A 26429-nucleotide genomic window follows, 5' to 3' on the forward strand; every position below is an offset into this window, starting at 1 on the left:
AGGTCAAGATCAAAGGTCAGGTTTTCTGAATGTCTCGTGAATGCAATAACTTGAGAATGACGTGACGTAGGATTTCAAAATTATGCCATACCTTCTACCAGCTGCATCTACCAGAAGGCTGAGGATTACCACTGGCGGCTGAGAGTAGTTTTAACCTGAGCCAAACTACCAGCATCCCAACCTCGGATATTTACTTAATACAAAGACATTAATATTGATTTATTACAAATATCTTAATCTAAGAGCATTAAAGTGTATTTGAAAAGTATTTACATTTTCCTTAGCACATAGCTAATTTACCCTCTCTGCATCCAGGTGAGTGGGTTGGCGATTGCAGAAGTCATGGATACATGGACCAAACAGATGGGCTATCCTGTGCTGGACCTGTCTGTCTCTGATACGGATGCCAGACTGAGCCAAAAGCGTTTCCTCTTGGACCCCAAAGCTGATACTAGCCAGCCTCCTTCAGATCTTGGGTATGAGAAAGAAAAAAAATAACCATGACAGCGTCCTCGGGTCATTGACCCAGCATTTGTGTCTCAGTATTTGTCCTCGTTCTAGTTAGTATTTAGTTGCAGTTTGTTTAGTGGTTTTAGTTGAATTTTCTCTGCATTTATAAGTCTTATTTGTTTTGTGGTTCTTTGTGGATTTTATTCTTGAGAGTTTTAGTTTTTATTTTTAGTTTCTCGTGAAGGCTACTAAGGTAGTCATTAGCTTATGTGTATTTGTACCTCAGGTTTCCTCTTGCCCTCAGTGCTGTGTGCTCTACTGTGCCATGTTCTTTTCCAGTCATCCGACTGACTTTGTTACCGGCTCCAGCTCTGTCATTATTTGTATTTTGTGTTTCTGGGGCAGAAATTACACTGGACATAAATGCAGAATTTGCAGCTTTAACAATCTTCTGATATTTTGATAAGCAGTCCACCAAATCAGTGGTCCTCAACCCCTGGCCCACGGACCGGTACCAGTCCGTGAGTCGTTTGGTACCAGGCCGCAAGAGTTGAGGCTCGGGTGTGATATTTAGGGTTTTCAGGATTTTTATCGTTAACTCGGTTTCCCTGGGTCTTTTCCCGTGTTGTAGTTGTGTGTCTTATTTTGAAAGAAATATTTACACGTTACCATAGCGACTAGAGAGCATAAAGTGGCAGAGAGGAGGATCTTACTCTCAATGTTGTTGGCGCATTTGATCGTATCATTTTATTTTGCTGTATTTATCCGCCACACCTGAAAGGCCGGTCCATGAAAATATTGTCTGACATTAAACCGTCTGTGGTGCAAAAAAGGTTGGGGACTGCTGCACTAAATATCACAGCCCTCTTCCAAACTTTCTGACCTGGCTGGTAGTGAGGTTCCTTGGTTCAGCATTGACCAGCTAGCTGCTTATTCTGCTCCACGGTGCCCAGCAAGGTGGCCTGAGCAGATTTCCAGAGCTCGCGACACCAGCATAAGTGGTGCTGAACAGATGGGACAGTGCACTCACCCTTAACAGAAGGTAACAAAGGCAACTGATACCCCAGTGACGACTCAAGAGATGAGAGGCCAGTGTCAGAGGATGTCAGGGATATGTGCGGGAACTATATCAAGGCCAGTTGGTGCTCCAGGTGGACAGGTTGGAATAGACATCACACCGGAGGGCCAGCTCACTCTTAGTTAGGTCCAGTTGTCAGGATCTGTGGGGCGCAGATTGTGTTTAGCAAAACAGGACCCAAATGCACATGTAGAGATGGGATCTTAACAAAAGGCGAATTGTTTATTAATGCTGATTAATAACTATTCAAAATACAAACAAAAAGCAAAAGGGAATTACTGTAAGACTGACATTTGCAAAAAACAAGAGTAGGAAAACACTATAGGAACTAGAACAATAGAACCTGGGAAAGACACGAAGGGAGGTCAGCTGACGTTCCGGTGAGAGACAAAAAGGAACTCACACAATGGTCATGTCCAAATTCATAGGCTGCATCCTCCTGAGGACCCGGCCTTCGCGGTCTACGTGGGCCGGGTCCTCAGAAGGTCGGGTAGGCTGGAAGTAAATGACTGGGGAAATTGGATGGTCTAGCCTTCAGATTAGCGTCACCGCTGTCTCGGTGGAGTTTAATAAACTCGGCCGTCTGCTTCATGCTATCTAAAATATAACAGGACACTGGCGTAAATCCTCGACCGTCTCACACTTCTGTTTAATCAGTTTTCTGCTTGACGTTTATTCAGCTGTGTGAAAATCCCGGAGGAACCCACCCGGGGGATTAATAAAGTTTTGTTTTATCTAATCTAATCTAATAACTTTAATCTCAGCCAAACCGATTTACTCACGAACAAATAAAACACTGAAAAAAGGTTTAGGTTGTCTAAGTGACTTATATATTACGTTTAACCTGAGTAGCGAAACTCCGCGGTGATCTGAAAATGATGTGCCGGGAGTTGTGCCGTTCTCGGCGGCTTCAGTGACCCTCAAGCTCCCGGCTAGCTGTCGAGCTGGTGGGTAGCAGACGTCTCCGAAAACATCGAAGCACTTTGGCAAATATGGGATATCTTGATAAACCGAGCAGATATTTGATGTTTACACAGCTACTTTCTCACCTGAAAATATGTTAAAAGTTTATTTTGTGACCCAGAAAGATTAGTAAGAGTAATTTTAAAACTTAGTAGCGGCCGCCATTGTTGGAAACTGGAGTTTGGCTGGTCCGCGCTATGAATTCTGGGATATGGTAGGCCATGAAGGACCCACCCGACCCATCCTTCAAAGGGAAAAGGAGGACGCATTTGTCGGCTGTATTCGGAGGAGTCTACGAATTTGGACAGCCTTCGGCGCGTTGCTGTGACGTAATCGGTCTACAAATGCGGCCTCAGGAGGATGCAGCCCATGAATTTGGACACGACCATTAACTACACAGACAGGTGATGAGCAGACTGGAGACAGCAGGGGAACACAGCTGGAACGAATTAGATACAACGAGACAGGAGAAGCAAAACTAAACACAAAGCACATGAGACAAAGACTATCAAAATAAGACAGGAAACACAATAAACACAGAAAGATACCCAGACTCAAAACAAAGCTGACACTGGAAGCGAATACCACGACCCAGAGACAGACAGCATGAGAGACATAGAGCGCGAAGGGAACCAAACATGGGGACGCTGTACACAGAACATAGAGACAAAACTCTGACAGACTGGACATAACAACAAGACTAAGTAAGAAAAATACTAAAACAAAGAGAAAGCTAAAGCTCAAGAGAAGCGTATTAAAGAAAGCTAAAATATCTAAAGTTGTCTGAATTACCCTAGAGATACATAAAATAAATACAAGTCATAATCACACAGTAACTAAACTATACCAATAGAGACTAGGAAACATAAAGTTTAAAACATTAAAGGGATAACAAAGTTTTAAAAAAAAGGGTTATAGACCCAGAACAGTGATACCACTCTGCCTGGCTTTTGGTCTAAGGATGGATACCAGAATGGAATTGGAGTCTTTGATCCAAAACAATTATCCACAGGAATTGTTTGAAGGCATTAGTATAACTGTGTTGTCTGCTGAGGGACGAAGGCAGGCGATGAAGTCCAGAGTCTGTTAGAAGAAGTCAGAGAAGTCCCGAAGAAAGGGAGGCGACTGCCTTGTTTTGGGCACAAGCTTGACAGGTGGACAAATATTCCCTGACATCTTTTACCAAAGTTCCCCCCCCCCCCAAAGTTTTACCAAATATTGAAGAAATGAGTTGATGTGGTTTATACCTGGGTGAAAAGTGAAAGACCCGTTGACCTGTACAATTCAAGAAAACCCCTTTTGATTTGTCGACATTAATGACCGCATGCTACAGCATAATCGCTCTAATAGGATATTATGGTCGACAGTATCGAACGCTGCACTGAGGTCTAGCAGGACAAGCACAGAGAGGAGTCCACTGTCAGAGGCCATAAGAAGATCATTTGTAACCTTCACTGAAGCTGTTTCTGTGCTGTGCTGAGCTCTGAAACTTTTAAGATCAACCATTCTGCTGCAGACGATCTGTTTATTGTTTTACAACTGCTTCAAGAATGTTTGAGATAAAAGGAAGCTTGGAGATCTTGGAGAGACAAAATTAGAGACTTTCTTGTGACTTATTGGAGCATTTAGCAGTAAAGGAGAGTATTTGTTGATCTTGATGAAAAAGACTAAATAAGGACATGTTAGTTAAGTCACAGAATAGGTAAAAAGTAAAAAAAATGTATGTGAATTGATCACTATAAATGTGTTTTTGTTCCAGGTACAAGTGGACAATTCCAGTCCAATGGCATTCTCTTCAAAGTGACAAAAACATGTCGCTTATGTTTAACAAAAACACAGCAGGTATTTCAGCTTAAATTTTTTGTGGTCATCTACAAAACATTTATTATAATGAAAAGCAAATCCACAACCAGCAGGCAGGACAGTGATATAAATGTTTTGCACTAAAAGCAAAGTTGAGATGCTGCAATTGATAGTACATAGTTTAGTTTTTATCTGGTATCTTCTTACATAGAGAAACATCTATGTTAAGTGCAACCAGTTGGATGGTAATAACTGTCCATCCATCCATCCATTCTCTACCACTTATCCAGGTTTGGGTTGTAGGGAGAGCAGTCAAAGCAGGGAAACCACCTCCTCTAGTTCATCCAAGAGGACACGAGTCATTACCAAGCTTGCCAACAAATAATCTCTCCAACGAGTCCTGCGTCTGCCCTGGGGCCTCCTGCCAGTAGAACAAGCCCAAAATACCTCATCTTGGACCTCCAAGATGAGGTATTTTGGGCTTGTCCTACAAGGATGCCTCCACCTGTCTACGAGGCATCCTTGTCAGATACCCGAACAACCTCAACTGGCGCCTTTTAATATGGAGAAGAAGAAACTGTACTCCCAACCCCTCTTAAATAGCTGAGCTGCTCATTATATTCCTAATGGAGAGCTCAGTATATATACCCAGAGTTCATGACTCATGCATTAAGAGAATTAATTGGGCAATCCAGGATCAGTACTGAAAAATCAGGCAGGCCATTCCTCCCGGTCACAAGCCTCCAGGTGAGTGTTGAAGTGCCCAGCACAACAGTGGAGTCCACAGGTGGAACACTGTTCACCATTCTACCCAGTGATTCCAATAATGCTGAGTACTCTGAACTGTTATTTGGTGCACAGTTACGACAGTAGGGACCCATTCCCTGATCTGATGGCACAGGCAGGCAACCCTTTTATCCACTGGGTAAAACACTGAACATGCAGTTATTGAACCAAGAGGATACAAGTAAATTCATCCCAGTCTGCCACCTCCCACTGAGGGCACATCTTGGGGGAAATAGATAGACACTGGTTCCAGAGCTTGAGCTGTGCTTTGAGGCGAGCCCAAATATATCTAGTTAGTATCGCTCAACCAGGGGATTTATCCCCACCAGAGAAGTGACAAGTAACAATTAACTTTAAACATCAAACTTTCAAACAGTACTGCTCATAATATTTCCTTCACTGTTCTTATAATGACTACTTTCAGAGCAAACCATCACCGGTTACTCACCATTAGCGGATGGGCTGCTAAAGGTTAACGATGATCATATTGGATTCTACAGAGTCAACCATGATGACCGCATGTGGACTGCTATTAGTCAACAGCTTCAAACCAACCATTTGGTATACCTTTCAGACCCCACTTGAACATAATAATATCTATTCTACACTCAACCAATCATATTGTAGATTTTATCTGGGTTGCTAAACTCTTATTATGGAGGAGTTAGAAAATGAAGAGGCAGAGCCAAACCATACCACAGCATTCATAGGCCTCACTGTTACTCTTTCTGAATCTCTTGTCCCCCAGGAGTTTGATGCAGCTGATCGCACAAGCTATATTGATGATGTTTTTGCTCTTGCAAGGTTGGATATCATCAAAACACTCAAAGAAATCTGCATAAACAAATCATTGATGTCTAATTGGAAATACAGAATACTAATCTTTTTTCTTTTAACTGTTTAGAGCGGACATTATAGATTACGGTCACGCCTTCAACCTCACTAAGTACCTGACAAGTGAGACGGAGTATATAGTCTGGGACCGTGTGGATGCCTCCATTGCCTATGTCCGGAACATGTTGTCTAGCAATGCTCTACTCTATCCAAAGTTTCAGGTAATCACAATGTTAACGCTTCTGTCTTTCTATGTATGATTCACATTTAAGCGCTCAGTTATTTAAAAGCAAATAATCATTGTAAGCAGAAACACAAATCACAAACAAAACAAGGCCACAGTATATAAACCTGTCAGTTTATTATTGCTGTTATTAATAAATAATATTAATACGTCTCAACTCATTTCCAACTTTTAATCCCACTATCTGCATAGTTTTTATAGCTGCAATTTAGATGATATTCTTGTGCTTTGGGTAAGACATTGAGTTTCCATCTGCAATGAAATGTGCAAGTTTCACATGCTTCGTTGATATTATTACCATTATATACACCAGGTGAGATAGTTTTAATCTCTCTTCTACATTATAATATCAACCTGTAGCATTTAGAAAAATGTCCCCAGGAAATAATGCTCATAACAGTGAGATAGGTAGAAATACTTATTAACTTATATATGCCATATATACAAAGTGTGTGTCTCCTTGGGTGTTCTGTGTTGGACTTTACCTTCCACATCTTCTCCAGTGGTTGCTACAGCACTTGGAAGCTCTTGGCATTTGTCAGTGTTCAAATGCTTCTTTCTGATACTGGTGTTAGCTGGGATTGCCACATCTGTCACGGCCTAAAGCAGATACCTCCTAATTTGGGCAGGAAAATTTGTTTTGCATTGAAAAGGTGGAGGTGGGAGAAGAATTGAGTTAACAAGCTCTGACGAGCTTCTCACTGGGCTTGGAAGGAATAGAAAGAAGTTGGAAGGAAGGAAAAGGTTTTGTTAATAATGTAGATCATCCAATTAGGTATGTATTTAGTGGGTTACATGTGTCTAAGGTGATAAATGGTATGGTGAAAACTGTTAATGTTAATAGTATCATGAGTGTAAGAAGAAAAGATTAAGGCAGGATATCCTGTGCCTTACCCCCATCAGGGTAAAAGTTTACTTAAGTTTAAACTCAAGTATAGAAAAGAAACTAATATGCGCTTAACTATAAAAGTAAGGATGCTAAAGGGTGTTGGATGATAATGAATAGGAACATCTTCACAACTGATTGCCTGTGATGGAATAACGGTAGAGGAGTTTCATGGTTATAAACATCTAAAGCCGTATGGTACAGATTTGTTTGATTTTAATACAAATTTACTTAAATATTTAATTTCAAGACTTTTTCTGAGGAAGAGGTTAAAACCCAGATCAAGTATCTGAAGAATAATAATCAGAATCAGAATCAGAATACTTTATTGATCCCTGGGGGAAATTATTTTTTGTTACAGTGCTCCATTTTAAACCAACATTAAGACAAGACAGACAATACACTAACTAAGAATAGTACAATATATACATATATATACATACATACATACATAAGTCACTCATAAATAAATAGTATAATATGAGTGCAAGTCCTGCAGAGCTGATTTCATTGGTTACCAAATTATTTAACTTGGTAGTGATGAAAAGGTTTATACCAACAAATCAGACGGTATGAACTGTGGAACCCAGTTATAGTTGTTCAGATCAAGTCATCTTACCAGTATTGCTGTATGGCTCAGTGGTATGAGGTCATGAAGAAATGTCTCTCTTTTTTAAGCTTTTCATGTTGCATTTATCAACACACTACTTAAGTTAAACAGAAATGTATTCGTTTGATTGTGTGATTATGACTTGTATTTCGTTTCGTTTTCTAGAGAATCGATATGATAAAAGTGGATAGCAACCCTAATATCTGATTACACTGTATTTTCTCTTTTACAGGGACATATCACTAAGGTTAGGAATTGATAAGAATTTAGTGATTCCGATTCCATTAGAAATGACACTTATCGATTGGGTTCCCTGTTGATTCCCTTATCAATTCTAATTGGGTTTGTCAGCACCATCTCTAAGTAGCATATCAAAGACATTGCATGCTGAGTGCTCAAATGTTTGTAAATGTCAGATGATGTGATCAGTGTTTGGGTCATTACTCAATTGAAAGTAAAGTAAAAAAGTTCTTACACATATCACATGGAACACTTTTCTTAAAAGTAATACAGTACGTTACTTAATGGCACCCAGAAGAAAGACATTTGTTATAATACTAGTTAAGTTACTTTCGTGGGGCGATCGTGGCTCAAGAGTTGGGAGTTCACCTTGCATTAACTCAGCCAGTTAATGCAAGAGAAGTCTAGCTGCTCATTAAAGCTTTCTGGTTTGATCAGAAAATAAAACATTGGTCCAAACACCTGAAAGTCCCAAAAATGCATTGTGAATTCTGTCTCGAGTCTATGGGTGTATCCATGTATTTCTTCCTTCCCTTATAACTGCCCTTCAACTCATTCATGTCACCTAAAAGGTAAACCTGCTTCTCCATCACCTGTTCAGCTCTGATGGTTCAGTAAGGACATCTCCTGGTTTCATCTTCATGTTTCCCTCTCACCACATATCCAAACCGACATCATGACCAGCAGCTTTACAGCTGTGGCTCCAGCAAACATCAGCTGATACTAGAAATTAATATTAAATACATTCTAACAACAGCTGATCAAGCTTAAACGTGCTGCTGTTGTTTAACGCGACATCCGCTGGTTTCCTGTTTCTGGCGCAAAGTGGGCGATAAATAAACAAGAGAGAAAAGCCGATCAGCTGATCATTGATCAGTTTCATGATTGAAGTAGCAACAGGAGAGGGAGGGGAGAGAATGAGAGAAGAAGAGGCAGCTGCAGCGTAACGACAGAATAAATCCAGCTTTGTGTCTTTTTCCATCCTAGACAAACTGCGTCCCTTCTCAGCTCAACACGAAACGCGTAATATTTTCTCTGAATGAGGGACCATTCCGTCTTTTTACAGGACGGTTGGCAAGTCTACTAACTAACCTTATGAATAAAATAAAGTTCACTATCAGTAACATCATAGCACCACCCAGCTGTATAGAAACTCTGTCATGCTAGCTAGTAGCAGTACGAGTTATTGTAACTGACGGTAAAAAGTCAGCACAACGAAAATAAACTCCACCTAAAGTTGGTTTATATCTGACCCAGATAGACTGCAGGTCATAACTTCTTACCTGAAGTTCAGTTCACACTCGGACCTGCAGCCGCCTCGGGTCTCTCCTCTTCCTGCCTCCCCTTTCCCTCATCCACCTGCTGGCCTCCACCACTTGCTAATGTTACTGAATCTGTGGAAGCTCAGCCATAGCCACCACCAAACAATTGAGTTATTTTACACACCAGCCAGCATCTGGCCAATCCACCACCTTTCATTGTTCATGCTGTTACAAAAAAAAAAAATCATCGGCCCATAAAAACGGAAAATCACCATCAGCCCACCGAGCAAATGCCCGGTATGCCCGATGGCCAGTCCAGCTAGTGCTGAGGAAGGTCTCCCTGCAGAATTGCTTTTCCCTGCGTCGGGAGCAGCGCTGGGCTGTTCAAATCACGGACAAACAGGATCCCACATTCTTGATTTTTAGTTCACAAACACTTGTTGTAATGACTAACTGCTCCTGACATTTTGGAGATGTTTGCTCTTTATACAGTAAAGTTACAGCGGGATACAAATAACATCAGGCTGATCCTGCCACGATTTGTTCCCCCTGTCTAAATCACAGACAAACAGGATCCCACAGCTGTTTATGTTTTTGAACCCATTTTGTACAGAGAGGCATTTTTTGAAAAATGTATTGACAGCAATGTTGAATATTATTACACAGGAAAAAACAACTACACGTAAAATAATCGCACCGTGACGCCTCTGCCTTTGTAAATGGAGGGACAGTAACTGCCTGTGTGTATGTAAGCGTGTAAAACTTGCAGATAGTCAGATTAACAGTATTTTGTCTATCTGCCATTCTGTCGAACATTTTTGTTGTAAAACAAAGGGGGCCTAGCAAAAAAAGTTTGGGAACCACTGCACTAGCTCATGTACCTGAAGCTGAAAGCATTGGCAATACATAATATACAAGCCAATACCCCATAACAAGTCTTGTCTAAACGAGTTGTTGATGTGTACAAGAATTATTGACTTTCATGTCTGTAACAAATGCAGAAACTCTGTTCTTGTCTTAAATACTGTATTTTCATTAATGTTTAAAATGTTCCAGTTTTCTCAGCAAAATATGAAGAAATGAGGGGTGGCTCTAGACTAGAGTCCAAATATGTAAAAATTCAGTAATCACTGATTCAGAAGAAACTACATTTCTATATTGCAATGTGACATTTCTGCACTGCTACACACATATGGTTTTCCTGTGACAGTTAACAAAAATGTTTGGTTCTTTTCTCCAGCAACTGTTTCGTGACCATGTTAAAGCAATCGCGACACAGCTTGGATGGGAGGATGAAGGAACACAGACAGAGAGGTACAACATTAATAGTTCTGTCAAACAGTATTAGCCCCTTCCTCAATCTTTTTCTTTTTTTGCATTTTTCTTACACTTAAATATTTTAGATCGTTAATTAAACTTTAATGTTTAACAATGTAGGTAAATATGCACTGAATACCAGGTAAATACAACATGATGAATGTGAAAAGGCTATACAAACCCACCAGGCCCTGTGTGAAAAAGTAAGCCCCCAAAACCTAATAACCAGTGTTACGACCCTCCCACACTCACGGTCTGCTGTTTGACTGGCATGGGAGGATCGTCAGCTAATGCAGGTCACCTGTGTCTTGCACAGTTTTGGGAAGGTTACTTTTAAAATGTATTCCACTACAGATTACAGAGTAAATGCCCCAAAATGTATTTTGTAACGTAACTATTGCTGTGTGATTTATTACTATAAATGTAGACCTTAAAATACTTTGCAATGTCCTTGCCAGAAGATTAGAAAAAAAATCACTCATTCATAATTAATTCTGACCAGACAGGTTTAATCAAGGGTAGACACTCAGCAAATAATAAATGTAAACTAATAGATTATTGCTCTATCACCAAATTACACTGAACAAAAATATAAACGCAACACCTTTGTTACTGCTCCCATTCCCCATGGGATGGACGTAGAGACCTAAAATTCATTCCAGATACACAATATAACCATCCCTCCCAAACAGTGGTCACAAATCAGTCCAAATGTGTGGTAGTGGGCACATCTGCTATATTGAGATAATCCATCCCACCTCACAGGTGTGCCACATCAGGATGCTGATCTGACATCATGAGTAGTGCACAGGTGTACCTCAGACTGCCCACAACAAAAGGCCACCCTGGAATGTGCAGTTTTTTGCGCTATTGGGGGTCTGGGGACCCAGAACCGGTCAGTATCTGGTGTGACCACCATTTGCCTCATGCAGTGCAACACATCGTCGCATGGAGTCTATCAGATTGTCAATTGTGGCCTGTGGAATGTTGGTCCACTCCACTTCAATGGCTGTGCGAGGTTGTTGGATATTCGTGGGAACTGGTACACGCTGTCGTATACGCCGGTCAAGCACATCCCGAACATGCTCAATGGGTGACATGTCCGGTGAGTATGCTGGCCATGCAAGAACTGGGACATTGTCAGCTGCCATCTGCCCTGAACAATGTGAACCATGATTCATCCGTGAAGCCCACACCTCTCCAACGTGCCAGACGCCATCGAATGTGAGCATTTGCCCACACAAGTCTGTTACGGCGACGAGCTGGAGTCAGGTCAAGACCCCGATGAGGACGACGGGCATGCAGTTGAGCGTCCCTGAGACGGTTTCTGACAGTTTGTGCAGAAATTGTTTGGTTGTGCAAACCAATTGTTCCAGCAGCTGTCTGGGTGGCTGGTCTCAGACGATCTTGGAGGTGAACCTGCTGGATGTGGAGGTCCTGGGCTGGTGTGGTTACACGAGGTCTGCGGTTGTGAGCCCCATGGTCCCGATCCTGACCGTTTCCGGTTCTTTCTGGGACAGCTGCCCCGGGCGGATGCCCCCGGCGGACACAAGAAAGGCCCGGATGTGGGGGCGCAGCGCGCCGAATAGCCACGGGAGCCCGGACACCATCCGCTGAAGACGGACGGCTACGGTCTCCCGGTATTTGCCTCTAGGCAGCGTCGCCCATTCCTCACAGTGGTATTCCACCGTGTAGACCAAGTCTTCCTGGAGGTCCGCGGAGGGGTTGTGAGCTGCTGGGTCCAGTTCGGGGTCGCGTTCTTCTGTCATGATTCGTTGTGTGGCAGGCAGGAGAAGGACCCAAGATGCAGACTCACAGACACGGGGATAAACTTAAAGATCACAGTTTTAATGCTGGCTTAAAGGTGAAACACAAAACAGTACTGAACTAAACTGGAAATCTAAACATGAGATGTACCAGGAACCACGGGGAGAATAACACACAACATGAGGGAGAACGCGACGCCGAACAGAGGGAGACGCAGACAGAAATACACAGAGGGTTAACGAGGAAAGTGGGAACACACGGGGAACACAGCTGACACAGATAACCATAACGAGACAGGGCGGGGTGAACATAACACTGACGGGAGCCGGGCAGAGTCAAACAGGAAGTACACAGAGGTTCAGACAGGAGGAGAGAGCACGGGGAGAACACAGACATAACAGGCTGGGGAAAACATGGAATAAAACACGAAAGGGGACAAGGGCTCATGAATACATAGAGGGGCACACAGGGGGTGAGAGTCACAAAGGGAAAGCACACAGGGAACAACATAACAGGGCAACTCAGGAAACAGAACCTAAACAGGGAACTGAATACAAAAATACAAGAGAACTAAGAATACTGGGCCAACCCGGCCCAGGACCATGACATCACCCCCCCCCCCACAAGGGCTGGCTCCAGACAGCCCAAACACAGGAAAACAAAAACCAAACAGAAAACGACCCAGGGCGGGTGGCGGGGGCCTAGGACGGAGGGCTCGGAACAAAAAACAAAAACGAACAACAGAAAACACAGGAGCACAAGACCATAGTTCAAATAAAGTTCAGGGGGCCGACCCGGAGGCCGGCCGCGCGGAGGGCAACGGCGGCGACGAAGGAGACGACGGAGCAGTTCAGGGGGCCGGCCGCGCGGAAGGCAGCGGCGGCGGCGAAGGAGACGACTCAGCAGTTCAGGAGGCCGGCCGCGCGGAAGGCAGCGGCGGCGGCGAAGGAGACGGAGCAGTTCAGGAGGCCGGCCGCGCGGAAGGCAGCGGCGGCTCTCCAGTGTCAGGCGTACTGGCCGAGGCCCGGTGAGCACAGGACCAGTCGAGGCGGGACCGGTCGAGGCGGGAGACTCTGAGGCTGGGCCAGACGAGGACGAAGACTCTGAGGCTGAGGCTGGACCAGGCGGAGCTGCAGAGGCTGATGGAGGCTGAACGGGCCCCTCGGACCCTCCAGCGGAGACAGGAGGCTGAACGGGCCCCTCGGACCCTCCAGCGGAGACAGGAGGCTGAACGGGCCCCTCGGACCCTCCAGCGGAGACGGGTGACTGAACGGGCCCCTCGGGCCCTCCAGCTGACGTGACGCGAAGCGGTGGCGTCGCCGCAGGGTGCCGGATAGGCACACCTGGGAGTCCAACAGCAGACGCAGGACAAACTGTTATGAAGGCCCCTGGCTGGACTAGGAGCTGAGGAAACACAGGCTGCTGAGGCACAAACCCAGAGAGAGAGAGAGCAGGTAAAAAACAGTCTATAGGGCTTAACATCTTAACACAAGAAACCATGAAGTGGACAGTGGTAGGGACCACCAGTTCTGAGCCAGCAATCATTAGGTTCCCAGAGTCTACATCAGTCCAAAGTGGCTCAGAGGTTACTAGCCCAGTCTGTGTAGTCCTAGGAGAGGTCAACATAAGCTGGTTGGACTCAACCGGTGGTAGTGTGCGGCTCAGAGGAGCTGGTTCGACCATACGGAAAACAAGAACCACCACTTGATCCACAAAAACAAAGCTTAGATCATCAGGAGCTGACTCCTGGAAAAACAGTAAATACACAGATATGGACCTAACCATTGGCACCGTGGTAGCATGACTGTGGTGTGTTGGATGGATGTGTTTGTTGGAACCCGTACCCGCAGTGATCTGTGGTTTCAGAGTGCTAACCCTATTGAGTGGAGAGACAGATATAGGTGAAACGGTACGTGAACCATTAACTGAAGCAGGTGACACTTCAGGCTGAGAGAGGGTGGTTACGACATTGTTCAGGGCCAAAACCCTATCTAGTGACGAGTTCATAGAGGCAGGAGAAAATGGTGTCACATAAATCCTGACCCCAGCTTCCATCTCCTGAGTGGTGGTTATGGTGCTGGAGCAAAACAGTTCAGAACCACCTGGTTTATTACCTATGGGGAGACAGGAGACGTGTTGTGACATTACAGTGTCCTGGTCACCATGATCTGCTGTTATGTGTGCATCTTGGTAACATGCTAGGGGTTCATGACCAGTGTTCACAGTCTCTGGTTCGTGAAAAGCAAGTGTAGCTGGGCACACCGGAGCACTAGCTATGCTTTCGTTGCCTTCATTCAGTGACCGATGGAGGAGCAGGGCCGGCTCAGGAGGGAAGAGAGAAACCACAGGCAACTCAGATTTAGTTGGAACTGCAGACACGGAAAGAGACACCAAAGGAAACACCTCCCTACTGCTATTAAAACCAAAGGCGGTGGGAAACCTTGTCAGTCTGTGCATCGAGTCTGTGGTCCCTGCCGGGTTGAGTGAAGCGGGAGCGGAACTGTCTCTGGCCTGCGGCTCGGTGAATGGCTCATTGCTAGCCACCTCACCGGCTAAGTCCGTAGCCTCCTCACATGCCTTCCGCTCAGAGGTAACTTGGAGCGACTGGACAGTTTCACTCACCTCCGAGCATCGGGCGATGCGGTGGCAACGCGAACGCCGTTTTCTTTTGGCCGTGGGCCCCGTAGACGTGGGAGATGGAGGCTCCTGAGGCGTCGCAGCGGCTGAGGAGGCGGTAGTAAGCGGAGTGGCAGGCGGGAGTCCCAGGCAACTCCGGGGGCCCCCCAAGGGCTAGCCGTGTCCCGCGGAAAACCTCATCGTAGGGGGGAGCGAGCCATGGCTCCTCTCGTAGCTCTTCCTCCAGTTGCGCGCATATGGCGCGCTGCCGCTCCTCGAGGTCGGAATCCGCGCCCCCCACAGCCACCTCGTGTTGTTCAGTGGAGGGCAGAACGGGCCGTGGCGGTGTGCGACAGCGGCGGGAACGCCGTTTCCTCTTAGGGGCGGCCGTGGGCTCAGCCCGGCCTTCCGTGGCGACCGGCTCCTCGCCCTCAGACCACATCTGTGCCAGGCAGGAAGCAGGAGACGAGTAGCCCGATCGCGGCGGCGAGGGTGGGTGGTCGATCTGTGGTGGGACAGCTGACGAGAGCTCCTCCTCGGTGATAAGCCAGGGCTTCCAACAGAGCTCGTCCTCCTGATATGCCCGTAACACCTGCTGCCGCTCCTCTTCACCGAAGTCGCTGGCCTCTGGCATCTCCGTGCGCCACGTAGTGTAGACAGGCGGTGGCGAAGATGTAGAAGCCGAAGAGAAGCGAACAGGCGGCGTAACGGTGGTGAGCCCCATGGTCCCGATCCTGACCGTTTCCGGTTCTTTCTGGGACAGCTGCCCCGGGCGGATGCCCCCGGCGGACACAAGAAAGGCCCGGATGTGGGGGCGCAGCGCGCCGAATAGCCACGGGAGCCCGGACACCATCCGCTGAAGACGGACGGCTACGGTCTCCCGGTATTCGCCTCTAGGCAGCGTCGCCCATTCCTCACAGTGGTATTCCACCGTGTAGACCAAGTCTTCCTGGAGGTCCGCGGAGGGGTTGTGAGCTGCTGGGTCCAGTTCGGGGTCGCGTTCTTCTGTCATGATTCGTTGTGTGGCAGGCAGGAGAAGGACCCAAGATGCAGACTCACAGACACGGGGATAAACTTAAAGATCACAGTTTTAATGCTGGCTTAAAGGTGAAACACAAAACAGTACTGAACTAAACTGGAAAAACTAAACATGAGATGTACCAGGAACCACGGGGAGAATAACACACAACATGAGGGAGAACGCGACGCCGAACAGAGGGAGACGCAGACAGAAATACACAGAGGGTTAACGAGGAAAGTGGGAACACACGGGGAACACAGCTGACACAGATAACCATAACGGGACAGGGCGGGGTGAACATAACACTGACGGGAGCCGGGCAGAGTCAAACAGGAAGTACACAGAGGTTCAGACAGGAGGAGAGAGCACGGGGAGAACACAGACATAACAGGCTGGGGAAACATGGAATAAAACACGAAAGGGGACAAGGGCTCATGAATACATAGAGGGGCACACAGGGGGTGAGAGTCACAAAGGGAAAGCACACAGGGAACAACATAACAGGGCAACTCCGGAAACAGAACCTAAACAGGGAACTGAATACAAAAATACAAGAGAACTAAGAATACTGGGCCAACCCGGCCCAGGACCATGACATTGTAAAAATCAAAACACAGTGGTGGTCTAAGAACTGCCAGGTTTCTATCACTGCTTCTTCTCCAATAGGTTGCTATATGTTTCAGAATGAATTAAACCAAGCTTATTAGAGGGGCCTTGGCTGGACCTAGAACATGTATTTTGTGGAAAATTAAAAATCTCTAATGTGACTTCATCAGCTCCAGTGTTTAGCGTCATAACTGCTTTAAAAACCTCAACATAAACACTTCTCTGACAGTCAAAAAGACATCGATATTGAAATTACCTGCCACTTAAAAAACATAACTCCCTTCATGCTCACTCCTCTTCTGTAGTGGTAGATAGATTCTGAAGTACTGCGAACACAACTTACGGACACGCCCTCTTTAAGCCTTGAGTATAAACCCTATAAACGATACGGTTGACCCTAAAGAGTCTGTTTTGAAAATATTAGGAGTAAAAAGTAAAAACGTGTCAGAAAAAGAAATACTCAAGTACAGATATCTGAAAATTCTACTTAAGTACAGTAACAAAGTATTGTTACTTTGTTACTTCCCACCTATGCTAATAACATATGCATAATGCTGTCCATAAAAGTAATGAAAAGTGAGGTATTGCACAAGTGGTGCTGTATTGGTTTTGAAAATTGACAGTGCAAATAAGTAACTAAGTCCTTGGCGAGTTGTGTTCAGACATTTACAGAAGTGTTCAGGCACAGATGAGTCTTATCTCATGTTGGAACAGGGTCAGGGTTCTGAGGCTATTCAATGATGTTATATTTTGCAGGTTACTAAGGGAGACAGTGCTTGGCATCGCTTGTCAGATGGGAGATCAGGATGCTCTGAACGAAGCTTCTCGGATTTTTGACCAGTGGATCAGTGGAAGTCTTAGGCAAGTTCTCCAGTGTTCTAACTAACAGACAGAAAATATATTATTCAAAAGTTATATATTTTCTATTCTCATTATTATTTTAACACAGCAATTATTGGTTGACACCAATGAACAGGATGGTTGGTGTCAATTTAACTTCAATTCTATTTCTGGTTTACTGTTTATGCAAACAGTTTAGTTACAGACTGCAGTCTCAGGACATTCACCGTTCCATCAGTTTGTAGAGAGCGTGGGAAGAAGGCACTCTGCTTTTCTGCCCCGTCTTCATGCAATACATTGCAGAAAAATTTGAAGCTCTCTCACTTGATTTCACTTGCAGACCTCAAAAGACGTACAAATGTTTTTGTGAAATCATCTCTGGGAACTTGTTCTTGTTTTTAATATGACTGTGTACATAAGACAACTGTAGCTATTTTTTTTTTTTTTATTGTTGTAATTTTAATATGTTTGTCTGGAACAGGTCTCTCTTGGCTCTCAATGCGACTACTTGTATAAATAAAGGTTAAATTGAAAAAGAAACCCAAACAACAATAATTTAACTTATTTCACTGCACCATGTAATTATCTTTTGATCTACAGCAGCGTAGCAGTCAACCTGAGATTGCTGGTATATCAATACGGTATGAAGAATTCAGGCAGTGAAGAAAAGTGGAACATAATGTTCCAGAGGTATAAAGAGACGTCTTTGGCCCAAGAGAAGGACAAGCTGCTGTATGGACTGGCATCTGTGGAAAATGTGGAGCTTCTTTATAGGTAATAACACTGTCTAATTTATTTTGACCGGTTCACTTATCATGTCTTCTACAGTTTCATTACGTGATATTTAGCTAACCCATATTTCATTAGGTCTGTGCCTGTAATTCAGACTCACTGAAAATATGTTTCTGTAGACTGCTGTCCTAAGTGAACTATAAGAATTAATAACAGTGCAAGTAATTTTCTGGTTTTGGCACAGGCTTTTTTGCCTTTAAACTTAGGCTTAAGCAACTAAGATAAACGTTCCCCTTTTTGAGGAAGAATACATTTTCTTGTCTAACAGGCTCCTGGAGGCTACAAAAGATGAGAGCGTAGTGAGGAGTCAGGATTTGTTTACTTTGGTCCAATACGTATCCTATAACCCACTTGGCCAAAGCATGGCCTGGGAGTGGAGTACACTCAACTGGGACTATCTGGTAAACAGGTCAGTACAATAAGCCAGCACACAAAGTAGGCACGCATACCATGATCATAACTTTGGATGGTAGATTCATTTGTTTATTTATGTTTGACCACGTTGAAACAGTAGGGCTGGTAAATGGTCAGACTGGTCTAGTTCTATTGTTCTGTTATAACATTAAGAGAGTTAAGTGTGTTTTGAATTAAATACTAATTAGTAGGGGTTAAAACAGGAACCTTCTTGCTGTGAAGCAACAGTGTTAATCACTACACCACCATGTCACCACTTTGAGTATATGTTCCACCAGATGAGGGAAACTGCATGTCTTTCTTTTTAATCACAGGGATTCATCCCAAAGGTTTAAACTGTCAGTGCAGAGTTCCTCTGTAAAGTCCTAAGGTATCTGAGGGAGAATGCTTGGTAGAAATAATCTGAATTTTGTTGTGTTCTAGCAGGTCATCTAATGCAGACTTAATTCATTTTATCAGGACTTGTCCACTTCCCAAAAATGAAAGCACCAGTCACACAGGCACAACTGGAAAGACAAGAGAATTTCTTTAAACTCACTCCTGGAAATTATATATTACACTGTTTTACCAGGTACACCATCGATGACAGGAACCTTGGTCGCCTACTCAATAGAATTACCACCAGATTCAACACAGAGCTCCAGTTATGGAAGGTTAGCCTGAGCTTTTATGTAACTTTCTCTTTGCCCTTATACAAACAAGGCTGTGATTTTTTAATTGTAGCTAATAGATTTTATTTACTGACAATTTCAGGTTGACACCTTGTGTTTAGAGTTATTGTACATTTTTATGCCTTTTTATGGTTTTTTAGATGGAGCATTTCTTCAACCTAACTCCAAATGCTGGTGCTGGTGAGATGCCCAGGAAGCAGGCACTTGAGACAGTGAGGAACAATATCGAATGGATTAGGAGGAATGAAAATGAGATCAAGGAGTGGCTGGACAGTAACATTGCCTGATGGAAAACATCACAGGTGTACATTCATACTGTTGCTGTAAAGAACTAGAGCACCCACAACACTTTGTTGAAACTGGCACTTTGTAATGACACAATTCGGTGATTTGTCTTTGTTTTTAGCAGGGACCTACTAATCCGAGGGTTCTTCTGATTTTCATCAGTAAAAACAACATGACGGTCTAAAAAAACACCCAAATTCTGAGGTTCTGGCACTTGCTACCAGGATATACCAGCGTATTGTATACACACTAAATTAACTTGGAAAAGAAATTGGAATCAATTTGCTTTCAGCAATTGACAAATATGATATTTCAATATGTAAATGAACATGCTCCCATATGAAACTGGCTTCTATCACTGTGAATATGCATTATTCTTTCCTAATAAACCCACACACATTCTAAAATTTCGTTGAACCACCTTTAACTTTGATGGTGGCCTTTTAATAAACATATGCAATGTTTCACACACATGTATTACCATTGCCAAGAAGATTAAAATCCACTGGCTTATCTCCATCCAAGAGGAGAATAAAGGACTTAACATAAAGAGTTTATATGGTGAAAGTAATACAGAGTGCTATATCAGAGTATTTCTTTATGTGTATATCTGTAAATAGTTAATCGTGTATAATTCTCATCGAACATAAATGAGTATAACAGCAGCTGTTAAGAAGATTTGGGGTTCTTTCTCTAGTTTCACACAAATGACTAAAGAGCAGCATCATCACTTTGGAGTTCACAGGTAGAAATTTCAGTGAAAAGCACCAGAGGATTAACCACTGCCCAATTTTTGTGGACGTACAAATTGGAATGATAATTTTTGGCTATTTCTTTGCTCATTTTTGCTGTGTTAGATTATAGGATCAAAGAAGTTGGAGGACTTTGTACCGAGACAGTGCTTCCCCTTTTGGACTTTATCAGGCATGGGATGGAAATCAGTGCATCTGTGTCCTGGGTGTATCTGTTCTCTTTTCTCTCATTCAGCTCAAGATTGGTATCAGAAATCAGCTCTAGTTTAGAATAGGTTAGTTAGATTAGGATGAAATTCATAACTGATTATTACCATTTGATAAAGCGTTGCCTTACCCTTGCAAAATTGCTAAAAAAAAAAAAGCCCTGCATTCAAAAGTCTAAATTGAAGACATTCCCCTTTTGACTCTTTATGAAACAGTAAACAAGTTAGCATCATAGAGGAAGCAAAACTGTGTAAACTGTCACATTGATTAACGTATGAGATGAATAAATGCTTTTTAGTGGACGATTGTCAGTCGGCTTTTATAAAAGGAAGAAATGTACACAACCTTGATATGCTTGATTATCATCAACTAATAAAGACAGAAAGCTTAGTGTTGTTTTTGGACTTTTTAAAGGCGTCTGACATGGTTAAACATCCTTTTTTGCTTAAAGCCTTATGTCACCTGGGTTTGGGGGTAAACTTTTGTAATGTCTTTCAATTCCACAAAACCCTGAAGGCCTGTGACAAGCACCACCCACAGTACTAGCCCGACTTTAATAAATGGTTTGATAGGTACTTCTACATCCGCCACAGAGGAGAGAGCCGTGGTATAGGAGGAATCTTCTCTGACGACCTGGACTCCCCAAATCAGGAGGAGGTGTTCAGCTTCGTCAAGCGCTGCACCCTCACTGTGGTGCCCTGCTATCTGCCCTTTGTGTACAAACATCTCAATGACTCTTTTACTGATGAGGAGAGGGACTGGCAGCAGGTTCGACAAGGCCGGTATGTGGAGTTTAACCTGGTGTACGACAGGGGAGTGAAGTTTGGCCTGGCCACGCCCGGCTCAAGAATTGAGAGCATCCTCATGTACCTCCCACTCCCTGCAAAGTGGGAGTACATGCACGAGCCTGCCAAAGGCACCCGGAAGGTTGAGATGCTGGACGCATTATGAAACCCCAAAGACTGGGTGTGACCAGAGCACCCCCAGGTTTGGACGTCAGTATGGGCAAAAACGTCTATTTTATAAAGCTGGCCTGATCGACCAGCTCGGTAACATTTAATACTGCTTTTATAACATGGAGCTGCACTGTAGTGTCTGAAGACCTTTTTCTATTTTAGGGCAGGCTGTAGCTCAGGCAGTAGAGCAGGTCATCTAATGATCGGAACATTGGTGGTTCGATTCCTGGCTTCCCCTAGTCTGCATACATCCTTGGGCAAGATACTAACCCCAAATTGCTCTCCGATGCATCCATCGGAGTATGAATGTGTGTGTACTAAGAAAATGTTGGTCTGAATGGGTGAATGTACAAGTTGTGTAAAGCGCTTTGAGCGCTCAGAAGAGTAGAAAAGCACTATATAAGAACCAATCCATTGCCATTTAATGTGATTGTTAAAAAGTCCTCCCATGCGCTACCTGCATGGGAGGATGCAGGTTCCCTGCGCACGGGGCGATGCAGGTTCCCTGGGGGAATCAATAGCCACTCAGAGTGCGCACCCGTCCTCTCATTGCTGTGGCAATTAACAGTGTAGTCGGAGAGTAACGCTGCTGCAGGCAAGTTATGGACTTGGATTGAATCGGACTAAGGTGCACCCTTTAGAACATACAGCAACACGCTGGCATGCCCTCAACCACCAGTATGGACAGCCGCATCAACTGGCACTCAAGCGCTACCTGTTATGTCAGGAGATACCAAGACCTTCAGAATGTTTGCGCTATGATGATGATTTGAGGTCCAGCTTCCGTCGATATATTCATCCTCAAACCATTCCCATTCCTACACTGACTGACTTCTCACACCGGCTTATATATAATAAGCTGCAGGTGCAAGTCGACACGGCACGGTCCAGCTCAAAGAAAGCAGTATTTCCGAGAGGAGAAGAGGAAGTTCACTGGTAAGACAACCACAATACTGTTGAACACTGAGTCCCAAGAATCTGGTGCCCCTCCAACAGTGGCAGCAGCCAAACACAATGGGAAGAAGTATTGTCCTAATTGCAACAGCGTTGACCACTCTTTAAACAGCTGCTCAAATTTCAGACAGCTACACAAAGCACAAAGACAGCACTGGATCAAGAGTAACAACCGGTGCTGGTGCTGTGGGAGGCCCCACCAGGCTGCAGAATGCGGTCTAAAGATGCGCTGTAAGACATGCAACCAACGACATCTCCTTGTCCTCCACAAACTCACTGACAGGTCCGCTAAAAATGTGCAAGCCTCCGAGGCCTCTTCTGCAACAACAGACTCAGGTACTGCGCGAGTGGGCGAGAAAGTGTTGTACATTGACACACCACTAGGAGGATGTAAAGTCCTATTGAAAATCAGCAAAGTTTTACTGAGGAATGGCGATCTAGTCCTAGAGTCTTACGCTGTCTTGGATGATGGGTCTGAGCAGACCATCCTTCTTAGCACCGCTGCGCAGCAGTTAGGGTTAAAGGGGCAACCCAAAGAATTACCACTGAGAACCGTGAGACAAGACCTCCATGTTCTCCAAGGGGAGGCTGTCTCCTTCAGCATTTCTCCTACTTCCCAGCCGAGACAGATTTTCAAAATCAACCAAGTTTTCACAGCCGAGACGCTTGGGCTAGCAGAGCACACTCACCCAGTGAATGCCGTTAAGTAGAAATATCATCATCTCAGGGGTCTGGTGCTTCAAGAAATTGACAACGCTAAACCAGTGTTGCTAATAGGATCAGACCACCCGCATTTGGTCACCCCAGTGGAGCCAATCCGACTCGGCCTCCCACCCAGGTGGGACTGCAGCTGTCAAGACACGCCTTGGCTGGACCCTACAAGGGCCGACTCAAGATGTAATGAAGCAGTTGAGAGAGCAACAGTGCTACTTCACCACCTGTCAGTCCCCAGGTGTAGACCTGCTGCGAGATGTTGTAAGACTTTGGCAAATGGATGTGCTACCCTGGCGCAGTACCAAAGTCGGCACCAGGTCACGAAAAGACCAAGAAGCTATTAAGCTTCTTGAGACTAAAACGGAGAGAGTAGAGATCAGGGGAGTTCAACGGCATGCAACACCACTCCTATGAGTTCCTAACATGCCTACCCTGTCTGCGCCTAAGGAGGAGGTGCTCCCTCTGCTCTACAGTACAGAGCGGAGGTTGTTGAAGTCACCAGAGAAGGTCCTTTCCTACACAACTGAGATTCAGAGACTACAACAGGAAGGTTTTGTTGTCAAGCTTGAGCCTGGAGCTGACAACACTCCTGCTAGCTTGTATATCCCACACCACATGGTGCAGCATAACGGCAAGAATCGAGTTGTGTTCAATTGCTCATTCCAGTTCCCTGTTCCATCAGGTCAGACTACTAAAAGAAGACCAGCCACTCCTCCGATTCCTCTGGCGAGACTGTAAACATGACAACCCCCCTTCTGTCTACGAGTGGAGAGTACTCCCTTTCGGCACCACATGTAGCCCATGCTGTGCTATCTTTGCCCTACAAAAACATGTGCTAGATCACAGCAACCCAGGGGAGGACGTCTGTGAGACTGTGATGCAGTCATTCTATGTCGACAACTGCCTCCGGACAGTGGTCGAAGCTAAAGTACTTGTGGACAAACTGCAGAAGCTTCTGGATGAGGGAGGTTTTGAGTTAAGACAATGGGCCAGTAACCAGCCCTCAATCATCAGCCAGCTCCCCCCAGAGCTTCAATCAGACAGCGCTGAGCTCTGGATCACACATGGCAAACCTGATCAGAAAGAAGCTGTACTGGGACTCCATTGGCACTGCTCTTTAGACAGGCTGTACTACTAGCTCCGCCCTGTTGATCATACTCAAGTGACCCTGCGCACAGTCTACAAGGTTTTAGCGAGTCAGTACGACCCACTTGGCTACATTGTGCCATACACCACAAGAGCTAAGATCATTGTTCAGCAGATGTGGGCTTCACGGACTGACTGAGATGATACCAACCTTCCTCATGACCTTCTCCAGGCCTGGAATGAATGGGAGCAGGAACTGTCCCAGCTGCAAACCATTTCATTAGCTCATTGCTACACCAGCTCCAGCATTGATTCAAGCACCTGCCAATGTGACATCCACATATTCTGCGATGCCTCTGAACGGGCCTATGGATCAGTGGCTTACCTGAGGAGTGAGGATGCAAGTGGCACCGTGGAAGTTGCCTTCCGGACAGCACGTTCCAGAGTAGCACCCCGGAAGCAACAGACCATACCCCGCTTGGAATTAAGTGCAGCATTAACAGATGGCACAAGTGCTTACTACTGAACTAACAGCCTCGCTTCGCTATGTCGCTTTATGGACCGACTCTACCACGGTACTAACCTGGCTACAGTCAGACACCCGTCGATTTAAAGTCTTCGTCGGGACTCGGGTGGCGGAGATACAGGAGCTGACAGACTGGGCAGCCTGGAGATATGTTGACTCAGCCAACAACCTGGCAGATGACATTACACGGGGAAGGCATCTTTCTCACTTAGGCGAGTGGAGCCACTGGTGCCGAGGTCCTCCATTCCCCCATGAGCCTCCAGATCAGTGGACCGAGACACCACACCTCCTACCCCTGAATGATGAGGAACTACGGAAGCCATTCACCTGTCTACACGTCATCACGCCATGCAGCCCACCTTTACCCGAAGCCGATCAATTTCAGACATTCAAGGACCTCCTTAAGGCTACAGCACAAGTTTTGCGTGAGCCAGCAGATGCCCCTCTGACAGCGTAGGACTACCAAAGAGCAGAAACCAAGCTGCTGCAACAAGTGCAGCAAGAGTGTTTCCTCTCTGAGTCGGTCCACTTACAAGAGGGCAAGCAACTCCCAAGATCCAGCCGTCGCTCTGGCTCCCGAGTTGGATACAAATAAAGGACTCATTTGCATAGGGGGACGTCTTCGCCACAGTCCCTACCAGGACCAATTCATCACCCACCCTATCGTGCTTGATCCTAAACATAGGATCACCCAGTTAATTATCGAAGATACGGATGAAGCCTTATGCCATCCTGGAGCAGAGAGAGTTTTTGCGGAAACTAGGAGGCGCTACTGGACACTACGAGGGACAGAAGCAGTAAAGCGGCACCAGCAAGGCTGTCTTGATTGCAGGAAATGGAGAGGCAAGCCAGAGGCACCTAAGATGGCGGACTTGCCCCCTTCAAGGCTTTAGCTTCATCAGCCCCCCTTCTATTCAACAGGTGTGGACTGTTTTGGCCCATATTCTATTCAAGTGGGCTGAAGACATGAGAAACAATGGGGCACCACCTTTAAATGCTTCACCACTAGAGCTGTCCACCTTGACCTCCTGCCCACCACTGGCACAGATTCATTCCTAATGGCATTCCGGCGATTCGTAGCACGCAAGGGGAAGCCGTTTGAACTGCTTTCTGACCAAGGAACGAACTTTAGAGGTGGGGAGAGAGAGCTGAAGCAGGGTTTTGATGCTCTACAGCCTGAAATGCAGACAAACCTAGCTGCTCAGCAGGTGAGATTCTACTTCAACCCACCAAATTCCCCCCACTTTGGTGGTTGCTGGGAGAGAGAGATTCGCTCCTTGAAGCAGGCTCTACAGACAACTTCAGGGGCACAGACTGTAACTGAGGAGGTTCTGCAGACCCTCCCTGCAGAAGTTGAGGGTATTCTGAATTCAAAGCCCCTGGGCTATGTTTCCTCAGATGTGGCTGATGTAGATCCTGTTACTCCAAATACCCTGTTGTTGGGGCGGCCAGTTGCATCTCTCCACCAGGTTGTCTACCCTGAATCGTAGATATTGAATAAATGGAGATGGTGCCACAGCCAGGTCTTAGCCGATCACTTCTGGAAGCATTTCATTAAATATTATCTTCCAAGCCTGCAGACCAGACAGAAGTGGCAATTCGAGAGCGTTACCAGACTAATGGATGATTACTGCCTGATGGCCACCGGAGCTCAACAGATTTCCACAGGAAATCTGGGGGCAGCTGTTAAAAAGTCCTCCTGCCAGGGCAGAGCATGATTCCCCCAGGGGCCAATAGCCACTCAGAGTG

General features: G+C 45.2%; 1 protein-coding gene and 1 pseudogene across 1 annotated transcript in view; both read left to right on the forward strand.

Annotated features, from left to right (window-relative positions):
• enpep (glutamyl aminopeptidase) overlaps positions 1–20834 on the forward strand; it is a 33468-nt gene extending 12634 nt beyond the window's left edge. Inside the window, exons 10-20 of the mRNA XM_026152794.1 lie at positions 316–476; positions 4251–4333; positions 5505–5641; positions 5829–5884; positions 5985–6135; positions 10397–10470; positions 17240–17344; positions 17924–18097; positions 18384–18524; positions 19101–19182; positions 19341–20834. Of these exons, the coding sequence (XP_026008579.1) occupies positions 316–476; positions 4251–4333; positions 5505–5641; positions 5829–5884; positions 5985–6135; positions 10397–10470; positions 17240–17344; positions 17924–18097; positions 18384–18524; positions 19101–19182; positions 19341–19487 (1311 nt within the window). The 3' untranslated portion in view covers positions 19488–20834. The remainder of the gene's footprint in view (positions 1–315; positions 477–4250; positions 4334–5504; positions 5642–5828; positions 5885–5984; positions 6136–10396; positions 10471–17239; positions 17345–17923; positions 18098–18383; positions 18525–19100; positions 19183–19340) is intronic.
• A 33-nt stretch (positions 20835–20867) lies between these two features.
• On the forward strand, positions 20868–21416 carry LOC113012715 (oxygen-dependent coproporphyrinogen-III oxidase, mitochondrial pseudogene; annotated as a pseudogene).
• The last annotated feature ends 5013 nt before the right edge of the window (positions 21417–26429 follow it).

The sequence above is a fragment of the Astatotilapia calliptera genome, chromosome 19 (assembly GCF_900246225.1).
Source record: "Astatotilapia calliptera chromosome 19, fAstCal1.2, whole genome shotgun sequence".
NCBI lineage: Eukaryota > Metazoa > Chordata > Actinopteri > Cichliformes > Cichlidae > Astatotilapia > Astatotilapia calliptera.